Source organism: Aethalodelphis obliquidens, unplaced genomic scaffold, assembly GCF_003676395.1.
Source record: "Aethalodelphis obliquidens isolate GAN/ISIS:26980383/991018 unplaced genomic scaffold, ASM367639v1 scaffold57, whole genome shotgun sequence".
Lineage (NCBI taxonomy): Eukaryota > Metazoa > Chordata > Mammalia > Artiodactyla > Delphinidae > Aethalodelphis > Aethalodelphis obliquidens.
The window spans coordinates 11976948-11991511 of NW_020838001.1; the positions used below are offsets into that span (position 1 = coordinate 11976948).

General features: G+C 48.6%; 1 protein-coding gene across 1 annotated transcript in view; it reads right to left on the reverse strand.

Moving 5' to 3' along the window:
* DDX27 (DEAD-box helicase 27) overlaps positions 1 to 14413 on the reverse strand; it is a 20263-nt gene extending 5850 nt beyond the window's left edge. Inside the window, exons 1-14 of the mRNA XM_027087050.1 lie at positions 14223 to 14413; positions 12051 to 12197; positions 10807 to 10866; positions 10363 to 10528; positions 9018 to 9061; positions 8814 to 8900; positions 8027 to 8132; positions 6405 to 6578; positions 5581 to 5731; positions 2822 to 2921; positions 2561 to 2702; positions 1522 to 1675; positions 613 to 694; positions 323 to 500 (exon numbers count right to left, since the gene is read on the reverse strand). Coding sequence (XP_026942851.1) covers positions 323 to 500; positions 613 to 694; positions 1522 to 1675; positions 2561 to 2702; positions 2822 to 2921; positions 5581 to 5731; positions 6405 to 6578; positions 8027 to 8132; positions 8814 to 8900; positions 9018 to 9061; positions 10363 to 10528; positions 10807 to 10866; positions 12051 to 12197; positions 14223 to 14315 — 1684 coding nt within the window. The 5' untranslated portion in view covers positions 14316 to 14413. The remainder of the gene's footprint in view (positions 1 to 322; positions 501 to 612; positions 695 to 1521; positions 1676 to 2560; positions 2703 to 2821; positions 2922 to 5580; positions 5732 to 6404; positions 6579 to 8026; positions 8133 to 8813; positions 8901 to 9017; positions 9062 to 10362; positions 10529 to 10806; positions 10867 to 12050; positions 12198 to 14222) is intronic.
* Between the last annotated feature and the right edge of the window lie 151 nt (positions 14414 to 14564).

A 14564-nucleotide genomic window follows, 5' to 3' on the forward strand; every position in this document is an offset into this window, starting at 1 on the left:
AAAAAAAAAAAAAAAAAAAAAAAAAAGAGGCCTTCTCTTCCCAAAGGCTGGCGAATACCTATGACTAAGCACTTGGGGCACAAGTCTCTCCTCAGTCCCTTTCACACACAGAGAGAATGAAGCCCAGAGAGGCAAGGGGAGACCTGCACGGGGCCCCTCAGCAAGGAAGTGGCAGAGCTGGGATTCAAATCTGGCTCCTAACTGCAAAGCGCCTGCTCTCACCCATTACCCTCTGCCCGCTGCCCCGTCCTTCGGGGTCTGAGCTAGGATGCTCCCCCACCCACCCGAACTGCCCTGAGCCGTGGCACTGACGCCTGCTCACCCTGGGGCGGCGTCCGGGCCTTCACGGGGGCCTTGGCAGCCTTCACGATCTCCTTCAGCATCTTCCGCTCCTCCTCTCCCACCAGAGAGACTGAGCGCCCGGCCCGGCCGGCACGAGCTGTTCGCCCCACCCGGTGGACATAATGCTTGATGGTGTTGGGCATCGTGAAGTTGATGACCTGGAAGGCCAAAGTTAAGCATCAGTCAGACCTGGGAGTCGGCGGGGAGAGGGGGACGTGAGGAGGCAAAAGGACTCCCAGCAAAAACTCAAGGAAGATGGGGCCCGCTCACCGTTTTGACCCCATCGATGTCAAGTCCACGGGCTGCTACATCTGTGGCCACGAGGATGTCAATCTGTTCATCCTTAAAGCGCCTGGAAACAGCCACAAACATGTTCCTCTGAATACCTGACCCCAGTCAATACTCTGCAGAAGCCTGAGCCCGCGAAGAGAACACAAACCCTTCTGGAGTCAAGCAGCAGAGTACAGACCATCACAGTGGAGACAGATCCTAAGTGTCAGCCTAACGACACTCACATGCTCCCCAAACATCCCACGACATAGAGCAAATGTAGTTTTGTGTATACCACTTTAAACAGCAATTCCTATAAATAGAGAAGCTTGGGAACCACAGAGCTAGACTATAACACGGAGCAGAGGCAAGTGCCTCAGCATTGAAAACAGCCTTTAAGAAACAACTCTCAGCTGCCTGTGTGAATAAGGACCAGTGGAGAGTCCTAAAGGGTTCCTCCTTGCCTACCAAGCTGACTCGATTCTGCGAGAGTTAAACAAGAAACCACGTGGAAAAGCACAGGGCCTGGCAAGATAAGTGCTCAAGAAATACGAATGGATTTGCTTCAGGATCTCATTCTAGCAGACCTGGGTATGTCCCCTGCTCTGGAAAGGCTGCAGAGATCAGAATGTGTGCTGCATCATGCCAAGTCAATTTCCTGCTGTGACCCCGCTCAGCAGCTCCCACGCTCAAATCCTGGGGCAAGAGTATCATTTTGTACAAAGTCAGAGTTCTGAATGTCTCTAAGACCTGACCTTAGAATGGTTAGGCTAGAATTTGTGAAGTGGGGAACTGTACTGTATCCCCTGGTACCACTCACACATGACCTCTGGAGGGTACTTTCCGTCTCTGGAATGAACAGAGCCCCCTCTGAAGGATGGGTGGGAGCCTCAGCCCCCGAAACTTTACCGGAGGGCCTCCAACCGCTGCGTCTGTGACAGGTTGCCGTGGAGCTCGCCCACCTGCAGCCCCATCAGCCCCAGGAGGATGTGCATGCGGTGGGCCTGCTTCTTGGTCTGGGTGAACAGCATCACGTGGTCGGTGAAGGTTCTCATCAACAGAGCTGCCAGGGAGAGAAGAGTGAGCGGGTGGCTGCCTCCAGCACGTCCTCCCTCCTCGCCTGCAAAGCGGCTGCTGTGCCTGGTTCGGGGGTGGCAGGTGAGGCCCCTGCCTTGGGGAGCTCCCACTCCAGGGCAGAGACGGAGAGGCCGAGTCCCAATTCTCAAGGGCGGTAAATGCCGTGAGAGAATGAAGAGAAGATGCGGCAGCTTCAGGGCTGGCCTCTCTGAGGAGGTGACATTAGGCTGAATGACAAGGCAGTCTCATCCACGAGAAGATTTGGGGGAAGATTCCAGGCAGAGGAAGGAGCAAAAGCTTGGGGGGTTTGAGAAAGCGAAAGCAGGCGGGTGTGGCTGGAGGGCCATGAGCTAAGGCACCAAGGCCGGGGGCTCCGGGCAGGCCGGGGCAGGTCCAGGGGTCTTACAGGACTCGCTAGGGAGCACGGATTTCAGTCTAAGAGCAATGGAAGACACCAGAGGGTTTAAAGAGCGAAGGAACAGGAGCGAATGCTTGTTTGTACATGATCCTTTTAAATGGTCTGCAGTGTGGAGAAGGCACCTTCCACAGGACAGGGTGGAAGCAGACGGCCAGGTCAGAGGCCACTGCAACAATCCAGGTGACACAGTAGTGGCCTGGACGAAGGGCCAGAGGGGCAGCTGGAGGGAAGTGGCTAGGAGTTCAGCAGGACATAAAGAGGACTGGACGGTGGAAGGGAGGTGAAGCGACGAAAGAAAGGGAGGAAGAACTCGTGGAGCAGAGGAACAGCAGTACCACACGCTGGGGCACGGGAGACCGGATGGAGGAGTCGCCGGGGAAAAACCAACACTTCGGTGTGAAGCTCAGGGGAGCTGAGCAGCCCTCCCTGCTCAGTCCCACCCTGGGCTTTCACCTGCCACGATGGCTTCCCGGTCCCCTTCCCGGTTTGGCCGGATCCGGATGAACTCCTGCCGCAAGAAGGGGGCCACATCCGTGTTGCTGTTCACAAATATCCGGACGGGATTCTTCAAGGAGACAGAAGCCAGATCTTTCACCTGCCAGGCACAAAGGCAGGGGCGCTGACCAGCCTGTCAGGAGGCAGGGAGGGAGGCAAGCCGGGGCTCCAGCTCAGCCTGGGGTCCTCTGCGCCGTCCCTCTGTTCCCTACAGCCCACCTCATCCGTCATCGTGGCTGAGAAGAGCATGGTCTGGCGGTGGTGGGAACACATTCGGATGATCTCCTTCATCTGCTCCTCGAAGTACTCGTCCAGCATCCTGGCAAGCAGGGGAGGGGAGGAATCAAGAGAAATGGACTGGGCTTGCATCTGTATCGATGAAGGACAGAAAACACTGCACAGATGATGTTTCGATACTGTCATTGGTTATGTTTCAGGCTCATTTATTTACTTATTTTATTAGCATTGTTTTACCCTTTTTCCAAGATTCACCAAGAATTATCATTATCATTTTATATTTGCTTAGTCTTTCTTTTTTTTCTTTTGCTGAATCATATGCTATTAAGTTGCAGATATCATGACACCGGACCCCTAAATATTTCAGCACACATTCCCTAAGAACGGTGACTTTCTCCTACATAAACACAATGTCGTTACCACACCTGAGAAATTCAAGTGTCTGAATGATATCTAAAGTAAAGTACAATGTATATTCAGTTTTCCCTAACTGTCCCCCAAACGTCATTCTAGAGCTGTCTTTTTATTTTTTTAGTCCAGGAATGACAGTTCCTACGTTGTACTTGGTTGTCACATCTCTTTAGTCTCCCTTAGTCTACAAAGTCCTCTCATCCTTTTTCACACTCTGAATATGTCTAATTATTCCCCAGTGACTGGATTTAACAATCATTGCTGGGAGCGGGGTGGGGGGCAGCTGTGCACCTCACTCTCACTCCATCCGGAGATAGACAGTTTGTTCCAGCATCGCAGTTTGGTCACTTGGTTGAAGTGGTGTCTACCACTCTCCACTAGGAAAGGAACCTCTTTCTCTTTGCAGATAATAGTCATCTGTGAGATTACTGTGACTCCAATTTTTTCAACCCATCCAATCCTTTACAGTATTTCTTGTCCAGTTCAGGCTGCAGTTGAGGGACAGGTATCACCTTTAGTTGTCGTGTCTCTTTGGTCTCAGTCTGAAACTTCCACAGCCTTTCTTGGTCTTTTGAGACACTGATATTTTTGATATTTAAAACCTAAATCAGATCATGTTCCCTTGGCTTAGAACGATCTCCTTTACCTCCTTCAGGCCTCAAGAATGCTCGTGGGAGGCAGTCTACCAGTTATTCAACACCTATTGTGCACCTGCTAGATTCTAGACACGGCCCTGGCACTGGGATGTGGCAGCAGGCAACACAAACACAAAGTCGGCCCTTCTCGAACATGAAGTTCTGGGGAGAAGAGGGACACAGCCACCACACGAGCATTCAGGTAACAATGCGGGAGGTCAAGGAGGTGTAGCACCTCAGAGAACATAAGGCAGGAAGGGAAGGACGAGGCGGGGGTGTGGGGGGAAGGGAGGAACTATTTTTTTGTTGTTTTTTAAAAAATATTTCATTTATTTATTTATTTATTTTGGGGGGCTGCATCGGGTCTTCGTTGCTGTACACAGGCTTTTCTCTCTAGTTGCGGTGAACGGTAGCTACTCTTCATTGTGGTGCGTCAGCTTCTCATCGTGGTGGCTTCTCTTGTTGCGGAGCACAGACTCTAGGTGCACGGGCTTCAGTAGTTGTGGCGTGCAGGCTCAGCAGTTGTGGCGCATGGGCTTAGTTGCTCTGCGGCACGTGGGATCTTCAGGGGTCGAACCCATGTCCCTTGCATTGGCAAGCAGATTCTATTTTTTTTTTTTTTTTTTGCTGTACGTGGGCCTCTCACTGTTGTGGCCTCTCCCATTGCGGAGCACAGGCTCCGGACGCACAGGCTCAGCGGCCATGGCTCACGGGCCCAGCCGCTCCGCGGCATGTGGGATCTTCCTAGACTGGGGCACGAACCCGTGTCCCCTGCATCGGCAGGTGGACTCTCAACCACTGCGCCACCAGGGAAGCCCGCAAGCGGATTCTTAACCACTGGACCACCAGGGAAGTCCCAGGAACTGTTATAGAGTGGCCAGCAAAGTGACAGCTGGAGCAGAAACCTGAGGAGGTACAGGAGGTCATTCCAAGCTGAGGGAACAACGATGCAGAAGAGAAGCCCCAAAGTGGGAGTGTGTGGATGGGATTTACCAATGGATATCCTGGGGGGATGAGAAAATGAGGAGACAAAAATGGCACTGAGAATATGGCCTGAACAACTAGAAGGCTGGAGTTGCCCTTCAGTGGGATGGGAAGCGGGAGAGGGGCACAGAGGATGAGAAACTTGGTTAAGGACCTGGTTAGTTTGGAGATGCTTCAGTTTGAGAGTAAACTTGAACAGCCTCCTTACCCTGCCACCTCCACAGCAGTCCAGTTCATTAAGAGTTCATTCTGTTGAGTCACGAAGGAAAGAGGTGAGCAGATGAGACACGAATGAGAGAAAGGAAGGAAGAGAGGGAGGGAGGGAAGAGGAGGGAGCGGGGAAGGAGGGGGAGCCTGCAGAGTAATCGAGGCTGTCGGTTGAATCCTCCCTATGCACTGGCACTATACCGGAGTTACTCCTTGACTCTTCAACAGCATGAGGTGGGTACTTATCCCCCACTTACAAACAAGAAAAGATTTGCTTTAAGACTCTAAATAACGTTTCCCAATCTCAGGAAGTGGTGGAGCCAGAATTTAACTTGCCTTCCCTCTTAACCATCACATTACAGAAAAAGAGCAGGATAATCCGGGCTAAGATGGACAAAGGCTCAAACGTGAACAGCTGAACTGGTCAGAGCCAGGTAGGACCAGGCAGAGTGCAGGTTCCCGCCCCGGGGTGTGGCCCTGGGGACCCCACCATTTCAGGTGTACCTGTCAGCCTCATCCAGGATGAGCACTTCGATGCTGCTCAGGTGGAAGGAAGGGCAGTTGTGGAGGTGATCGATGAGCCGGCCCGGGGTGGCGATGAGGATGTCAGGCGCTGCCCGGAGGGCTGCTTCCTGAGATTTCACGTCCAGGCCGCCTGCAAAAAGCAAAGCCCACCAGGCAGCCAGCTGAGTCACCCACCAGTACGGCCTTGAGCCCTGCTACCTGCCAGCTCCCGCGGCAGATGCCGAGCAAGCGGCAGAGCACAAGACTGACAGAGGCCCCACTTGCGCAGATTTTACGATATGGTGGGAGAGACAGATTATTTAATTACAATTGTGCCAAGTGCAAAAATCTAAAACGATGATGACACAAAGCCACTTCAGAATACAACAATTCAACCGTCCACCAACTGAGAGATGCAGCTGAGAAACTGATAATCTTTCTAAATCACCTACAATTTCCTACTGCATAAGGAGGGTAAAATGAAGGTTAGATAACACTATCATATAACATCATCAGAAAGATTCTGCCCCAATAAATATCTGATTCATTATTCATGCAAGACAAAATTATATCCTAAATTTGTTCAGTATCAAGAAAAAATTTGTTTCATCATTTTGAAGTTTCGTTTTGCAAGGCTGGTGAAGCCTCAGTCAAAGCCCTCCCCATCGCCCTCACTATCTACTGTGAAAACGTCATCTGGTTTTTAACTGGTTTCAATCACATGAAGGCTTTCCTGCACCCATCACCCTCAGACAGTGGTGCACATCCCCCCTCCACCGTGCCACACTCTGTCAGAGGCAGCCAGCCCTCAGCCAGACACTCACCCACAGCCAGGCAGGTGGTGATGCTGCAGAACTGGGCCAGCTGCTTGGTGACGGAGTGCACCTGGATGCCCAGTTCCCGGGTGGGAACCAGCACCAGCACACGGGTCACCGGAGCCTGGCGGGGTTTGTAGATCAGACGCTCCAAGACGGGAAGGGCAAAAGCTGCAGTTTTACCTGGAGGGAAGGGCAGCAGGAAAGCAAAATGAGAAAAGCTTCTGTCCTTCTCAGGTCCAGGTTTTCACCTGCACACAGAAAACCTACATATCTACTCAGAGGGAAATGAAGCAACTTATTTTTCATAAAACTTTTTTTCTGGTTTTAAATCACATGGTCAGGGCTTCCCTGGTGGCACAGTGGTTAAGAATCCACCTGCCAATGCTGGGGACACAGGTTCGAGCCCTGGTCCGGGAAGATCCCACATGCCGCGGAGCAACTAAGCCCGTGTACCACAACTACTGAGCCTGCGCTCTAGAGCCCGCGAGCCACAACTACTGAGCCTGCGTGCCACAACTACTGAAGCTCTCATGGCTAGAGCCCGTGCTCTGCAACAAGAGAAGCCACCGCAGTGAGAAGCCTGTGCGCTGCAACAAAGAGTAGTCCCCGCTCACCGCAACTAGAGAAAGCCCGCATGCAGCAATGAAGAACCAACACAGCCAAAAATAAATAAATAAAATAAATTTTAAAAATCAATCAATTGGGCTTCCCTGGTGGTGCAGTGGTTGGGGTTCCGCCTGCCAATGCAGGGGACACGGGTTCGTGCCCTGGTCTGGGAAGATCCCACATGCCGCGGAGCGGCTGGGCCCATAAGCCATGGTCGCTGAGCCTGCGCATCCGGAGCCTGTGCTCCGCAACAGTGAGAGGCCCACACACCGCAGAACAAACAAACAAACAAAAAAATCAATCAATCAATCAATCACATGGTCAATGTAAAAAATCTGGGAAATACAAAATAAAAAAAAAAAGCAATAAAAATCACCCGCAGTTCAGCCAACCAGAGGTAAGCATTACCAAAACAGTATCTATATTACCAATCTTTTTTTTAATGGACAGAAATGTTAATTTTAATTCAATAACCCTATATATTATTTAGTAACTTCCCTTTAAAAAAAAAACATACATTTTCCTATTTCTTTAAGTACTCTACTTTTTTTAAATGGTTGCATCGTATTTTATTACATGACTATTTCTATTCTATTTTATTACATGACTATATAATTAACTGCACTAACACACAATGTTGTGATAAACATCCCTTTTATAAAATCTTTACTCCTATGACAGGGGCTTATCATGGGAGTGACAGGAGGTCATGGTTACTGAGACACCCTGATAGGATTAAACAAAAATGACCTTCACCAGATCACCTGAAACCTGTAACCTGTGACTACCCTATTTAAAAAAAGTAAAGAGTATTTAAAAAAAAAATAGAAAAATATATATTAATATTTTTTTAAAAGGGAAGTTACTACACAGAATATACAATGTTATTGCATTAAAATTTATATTTGCATATTTAGCAAAGTGGGCTTTTGGTAAGTCAACCCAGAGTCTATTCTATGTTGCACATCCTCCTTCTTCCTCCTCCTCTCCCTCCCCCACCCCCAAGTCCCTGTCCTTTTTACCTGTCCCAGTGGCTGCACAGGCACAGATGTCCTTCCCCAACAGACCCACAGGTATGCATGCCTTCTGGATCGGTGTGGGCTCCTTGAAGCCCATGGCTGTGATGGCCTGAAGAAAAAGAAAAGATAGGGTCAGAGAGGAGAGGAGGGGGAGTCTCAGCACAAAACAAACAAGGCAGGTTTCCAAACAGGTTTCAATCCCTCCCAGTCATTCAATCCACCTACTGTATGTCACTTATCTAGGCCCCGAGGATATAGTAATAAACAAAAGGAACAACACTGCCCTTAGAATCTGGTAGAAAAAACAGGCCGAAAACAAACAAGTGTCATATGAAGATAAATGCTATGGAGAGAGCTACAGCAGTCAAGGGGGCTGGCAAGGGCAGGGGGAGGGGATGAGTGCAATTTACAGAAGGGCTGTCAGGGAAGGTCTCACTGAGCAGGGGATACTGAGTAGAATCCTGAAAGAGGCGAAGAGCACCCCAACCAGATTTCTGGAACGATCTTCCAGGTGGTGGGAACAGCAAGCACGAAGGCCCTGAGGAAGAAGATGCCTGGCCTGTGTGAGGGCCAGTGAGGCCAGTGCGACCAGAGCAGAATGGCTGCTGAGAGACATCATCAGAGGGGCCCCGAAGGGGCAGGGCCGTGCAGGCCAAGACGAAAACCTCTGTGTAAGAGGGTTCTTTGTGTGGACAACAGAGTTCAGGGAGGCCACGAGCCCAGTTTAGGGCAGACAGCCCGGTTACGGGGCGACTGCAAGAATCCCATGGTTGACAAAAGAAGCCACTACCTTCAGAAGAGGGCGGGAAAGGTTCATGTCCTGGAATGAGAGGTTTTCATCATACTGAGATGCATCTTCAAAAAATCCTCCTGCTTCCTACATCAGAAAATCAAAAGACAGAATGAGAATTCAGCAAAAAGGGAACTAAATGACCTTAAAATTCTTTCAGGTTGTAAAAACAAGCTGCACACTGTTGTCCAAGCCCACGCTCACCTGTCCTTTCTTCTTCTTCTTCTGCTCCTTTACTTTGAGTGTATCTATGGAGAAAAAGAGAGCTGATAATCAGGGCTCATACTTCCTGAGCACTCAGTCTGCTAGACACTGTCCTAAGTGCATTACGTAGATGGACACCTCACTGAATCCATGCAACAACCTGAGGGAGCTCCTGTCACCAGCGTCGCCTCACAGAAGAGGAGGCTGTGCAGCCGTGCAGGTAAGTCACTCACCTGAGGTCAGACAGGAAGCAAACTTGGCAGCTTCCAGAGACAAGGCTCCCAACCACTGTGCTATATAAGGATGCTTTAGCACTCATTTCTGCAAGAGATATTAATGGAACACCTACTACGTGGCTGGACTCATCTGAGGTGGGGGACCTATCACCCCAAATAAGTTTGAGTCATAGAAGTGTCAACAGCTGTGTGGGGCTGGAGATGAGGAAAAGAGTGAACGTGGGAATTCTCTGGCAGTCCAGTGGCTAGGACTTGGAGCTTTCACTGCTGGTACCTGGGTTTGATCCTTGCTCGGGGAACTAAGATCCCGCAAGCCTCGCGGCATGACCAAAAAAAAAGAAAAGGAAAAAGAAAAAGAGTGAACTCTGACTGCAAAGTACAACAACCCTACCAAAATCCCAAGGAAAAAGAGAAGCTAGGGCTTCCCTGGTGGCGCAGTGGTTGAGAGTCCGCCTGCCGATGCAGGGGACACGGGTTCGTGCCCTGGTCCGGGAAGATACCCCGTGCCACGGAGCGGCTGGGCCCATGAGCCATGGCCGCTCAGCCTGCGTGTCCAGAGCCTGTGCTCCGCAACAGGAGAGGCCACAACAGTGAGAGGCCCGCGTACCGCAAAAAAAAAAAAAAAAAAAGAGAGAGAAGCTAAAAGAAAAGAAGTCGGGACTTCCCTGGTGGCACAGTGGTTAAAGAATCTGCCTGCCAATGCAGGGGACACAGGTTCGAACCCTGGTCCGGGAAGATCCCATGTGCCACTGAACAGCTAAGCCTGTGTGCCACAACTACTGAGCCTGCGCACCACAACTACTGAAGCCCACGCACTCTAGGGCCTGTGCTCCACAAGAGAAGCCACTGCAATGAGAAGTCCGCACACCACAATGAAGAGTAGCCCCCGCTCACCGCAACTAGAGAAAGCCCGTGCACAGCAATGAAGACCCAACGCAGCTAATAAATAAATAAATTCATTTAAAAAAAGAAAAAAATTAAAAAAAAAAAAAAGAAAGGCGGTCGACCCAGAGATCTTAAATTTAACTGTGTAGAAGAGCATAGGATAACCTACAAAGTAAAAGCAAACACTCCAATTTCCTGTCCCCATTTCTGACAGTATTGCCTACCTGCTTTGGTGAGGATGTTCTCATCAGCTGACGAGTAGTCAGTCTCTGATTCTTCATCTTCTGTGGCTTCCTCGTCTTTCCCTTCAAAGTCTTCCTGCTCCTCCGGTTCAGAGCCCTCCTTTGCTTCTTTCTCCTTCTCCAACTTCCCAGACTTGGCTTCTTTACCCTAGAGAAAGAAACTGTAATAAAGCAAGGCGACTACAAACTTCAGGAAATCCAGAACCTGTGAAGGGAAAGCGAAGGGAAGGAAGGGAAAAATATTATGCTCCCAGGCCTGGGAGAAAACTATGTGGATTCTTAGTGACTATGAACCACAGGCACACAGAGAAAGCCTGCCTGCACCAGCCGTACTGCAACCTAGGCTCCAAGAGAAACGGTGTGGTCACGCTGAGAGTAAAGCTCAGGGCTCACCTACAAAGAGAAGTAACTGCTTTGCTTACTCACCTCTGTTTTCCTTTTCTTTCGAACTTTCTCAATCTTCTCATCTAATGTTGTGGCTGCCCTCTACAGATAAAAATAAAGAGATGAAAAAGAAACATACGTATGGGAAAGAGATAAAGCAAAGGGCTTCTTAAGGTAGGGTCTCAGATGTCAAATATAGAAAAAGCTCATCTGGACAAAAGCTCATCTTTAGAAAAAGCTCATCTGGACTTGGACAGGTTAATCAATCCATAGATTATTCACAACAAAACAAACAAGCAAACAAAAAAACATTAAATAAATGGTCTTTTTGTGAAAAAACTTCAAATTACCTGGAACCAGTAAGAACACCCACATTGTCGGTGTTTAATATCGAGAATGATACAGTTACCAAGAGATGTCACATTGTATCTGAATGCTACTTGGAAAAACTCTTCCCCTTGCCCATCGGACATAATTTAGCCTATCAAACTGTTGAAAGGCGAGCAAATTCAGGTAACGCTGGATCTTGCTAAAACTTTCAAAAGGTGAGGTAATGGCAGGCCCCCTTGATGCACGCTCAAAGCACCCCGAACCGCTACAGCGCTTACCACAGCCATAAGGAACGGCTTAATTGTTTGTCTAGTCATTTTCTACCCTGCTAGAATGTAAGCGCTATAAGACCAAGTCGGTAACTACATGAAGTACACGTGAAAAGGAAAAAAAAAACCCACTCAAGATGACTTTGAAAAGGCAATGCTGTTTTATTTGAAACAGAACAAGGACCAGCAGGGTCTGGATTAAACTGCCCTGAGCAGGCAGTATTTCCCTCAGAAGCATGTGAAATGGAAAATAACTTTTAAGCACCTTCTAGCTTGTTAACCAGATTCAAAGAAAAGCACAGGGTCTTGGCAAACAAGCAGATGACAGAGACATTCACGGCAGTTTTGGCCGTGATGTGTGGGAACCAGGGACCCTAAACAGAAAGGCCACATGAGATCACCTGGCAAGTGACAAAGAGTGATAGTATCTGTGGGGCAGAGTCAAGCCTTCAAAAACACCACTACCGAGGATGCCTGCTAGATTGTTTCTTTCTAATACTAAGGTTTCTTTCTAATACTCAAAACAAGGAGCGAATACCTAGAAAATAAACGATTGTAACATAGCTATGTCCATTTTTTAAGCAATTTATATGTAACATTTGGCATTCCTAAACCATTAGACCTTGAAGCTCACTGGCCAACCCTAACAGCCTACGGCATGGAACTGCCTATCTGTGTCAGTCTCACCTTCTTCTTGAGCTGGCTCATGACGTCAGCCATGGCCCAGCTGCCATCGTACATCCCCTCCTTCTCAGTGAAAACAAAGTCAGGGTTGAAATCGGCACTGCGGTTCTTCTGCAAGGCTTTCTGCTTTCTGCCCAGCACAATGGGCCCCTGGGAAGAGGAAGAGGCAGGATGACTATGGGACTGAGATGAAAGAACACTGGAAAAAGAAGAAGGAAATGAGGGTACCCAATAAGAGAACAGAAATATACGGGGCAAAAGCTGACAGATGACAAGAAGTAGAATAATCTACAATTGTCCTGGGAGATTTTAACACATCTCAATAACTGACAGATCAAGCAGACAAAAAAAATGAGTAAGTCCATAGAAAATGTGAACAGCACAATTAATAAGCTTTATTCCAATGAACATATAGAGAACACTGCACTAGAGCACGTACATTCTTTCTAAGCACACGTGGAATAGTTGCAAAAACTGATCACATAGTATTCCTTTTAAGCAAATCTTCAATAAGTTCAAAAAAATCAATATTATACAGACTCTGTTCTCTGACCCCAATTCAATTAAGTTAGAAATAAATAACAACAGCAACAAATTTTTTTAACTCATACATTTGGAAATGGGAAAGGAAGGAGAACTGGCTGAACTATGGCTTCAGGAGGATAAACAGAAGAAAAAACCCTGAGAGCTAAAAAGTGCTATACTGATTTTTTTTTCTTACTTGAGTTAAACAATTTCATAAGAACTCTGACCCTAAACTTTATTATTAGTAATGATTATATCTCATTTCTCCAGTACCTAGTTTAAATCGGTAATTGTATAGCACTTCAAGCTAAACTTGAAGTTTAGCATTATCATTTGCCATATTTCCTTCAGTCCTTTTCTATGACAATTTTTTAAAAAAATTTTATTGAAGTATGGTTGATTTACAATGTTGTGTTTAATTTCTGCTGTACAGCAAAGTGACTCAGTTATACATATATATTCTTCTTCATATTCTTTCTCATTATGGTTTATCACAGGGTATTGAATATAGTTCCCTGTGCTATACTGTAGGACCTTGTTGTTTATCCATCCTATACATAATAGGTTGCATCTGCTAACCCCACACTCCCAGTCTTTCCCTCCCCCCACCCCCCCTTGGCAACCACAAGTCTGTTCCCTATATTTTTGAGTCTGTTTTTGTTCCGTAGATATGTTCATTTGTGTCGTATTTTAGATTCCACATATAAGTGATGATATTTCTGTGACAGTTTTCCATTCAAGAAACAAAAAGATTCTGGCTGCTAAGTGGAAAATACACTTGGGGGGAGGCGGGGGCGACAAGAGAAACAGTTAGAGACCAGGTATGTTAGGATTGTAGGTATCCAGGTACAAGATGGCAGTGTGTCCTGGACTAGGGTGGAAGCAATGTGGACTGAGGGAGAAAGAAGCTTAAGAGAGATTTCTGAGGTAGCCTGCAGAACACTGGAGGGGAAAGAGGCTGGATAACTCCAAGGTTTCTGGCTTGAGATAAAGCAGGTTGGGAGGGTGAGGGAGACCAGAGTTCAGCTTTGGAAAAGCTGAATTTGTAGAGGCCGAGGGACACCCAAACCAGAGGTGTCAGTAAGCAGATGAGGCCACAGAGGGGAAAACACTTGAGCTGGAGCTTTAAAGGATGAGCACCTTTTCGTGACACCGGTCCCTTTTTAACTGCCATGCTGTTTAATGTCTCTAACTCCCCACCACAACATAAGCTTCAGGAGAGCGGTGTTCCTTGCCCTTCTTGTCCACTGCTGTGTCCTGAATGCTTAACACTAGGTGTAGCACATGTAGTCAATGAATACTGACTTAATGAACGCATGGATAACCATGGCTCCTTGACTAGGAACCAGGACTGACTCTCTCTCTGGATCTCCATGACACAGCGCCTGGATTAAATATCAATTCAGTGAATGGGTACTGAGTTCACCAAGGCGACACAGAATAGCACGAGCACAGGCGCGGAGGTGAGGAAAAGCTAGTGGCGAGCAAACTGAGGAAGATCTGGGGGTCCGGGTGAGACCCAGGGGCACTTGCCGGCCTGGCAGAGGCTGCTGAGCCCTTGGGGGCAGGGACCTGAGGCACCACGGGGAAGGGAAGCAGTCAAGGACATCGGCTGCCCGCCGCCGCGCTCCCACCCCGATCGGCTCATACCTCCTCCTCCTGGTCTTCGGAGTCAGTCTCCGGCTCCACCGGCACCTCATCATCTTCGCCTATGGTCCCGATTAAACCCAGCTCCGCAAGCATGTCGCCGCAGCAGCCACTTCCGGAAACCAGCGCGGCGCGCTAGGCTGCTCTTCTGTTTCCCCGACCTCCGCGTAATCACTGCGCTTGTGCTTACGTCACTTCCTCTCGGAGGCCGCCCTGGCCCGCCCCCTCTCGCAAACTCTCGCGGCGCGCGAGCGGCAACCTGGGGCGTGGTTTGTGTGACGAAGGCAAGGCACGGCGTTTGTGTTAAACAAAATCCGTACTCTTGGTGCTCAGAAAACGGTGGGA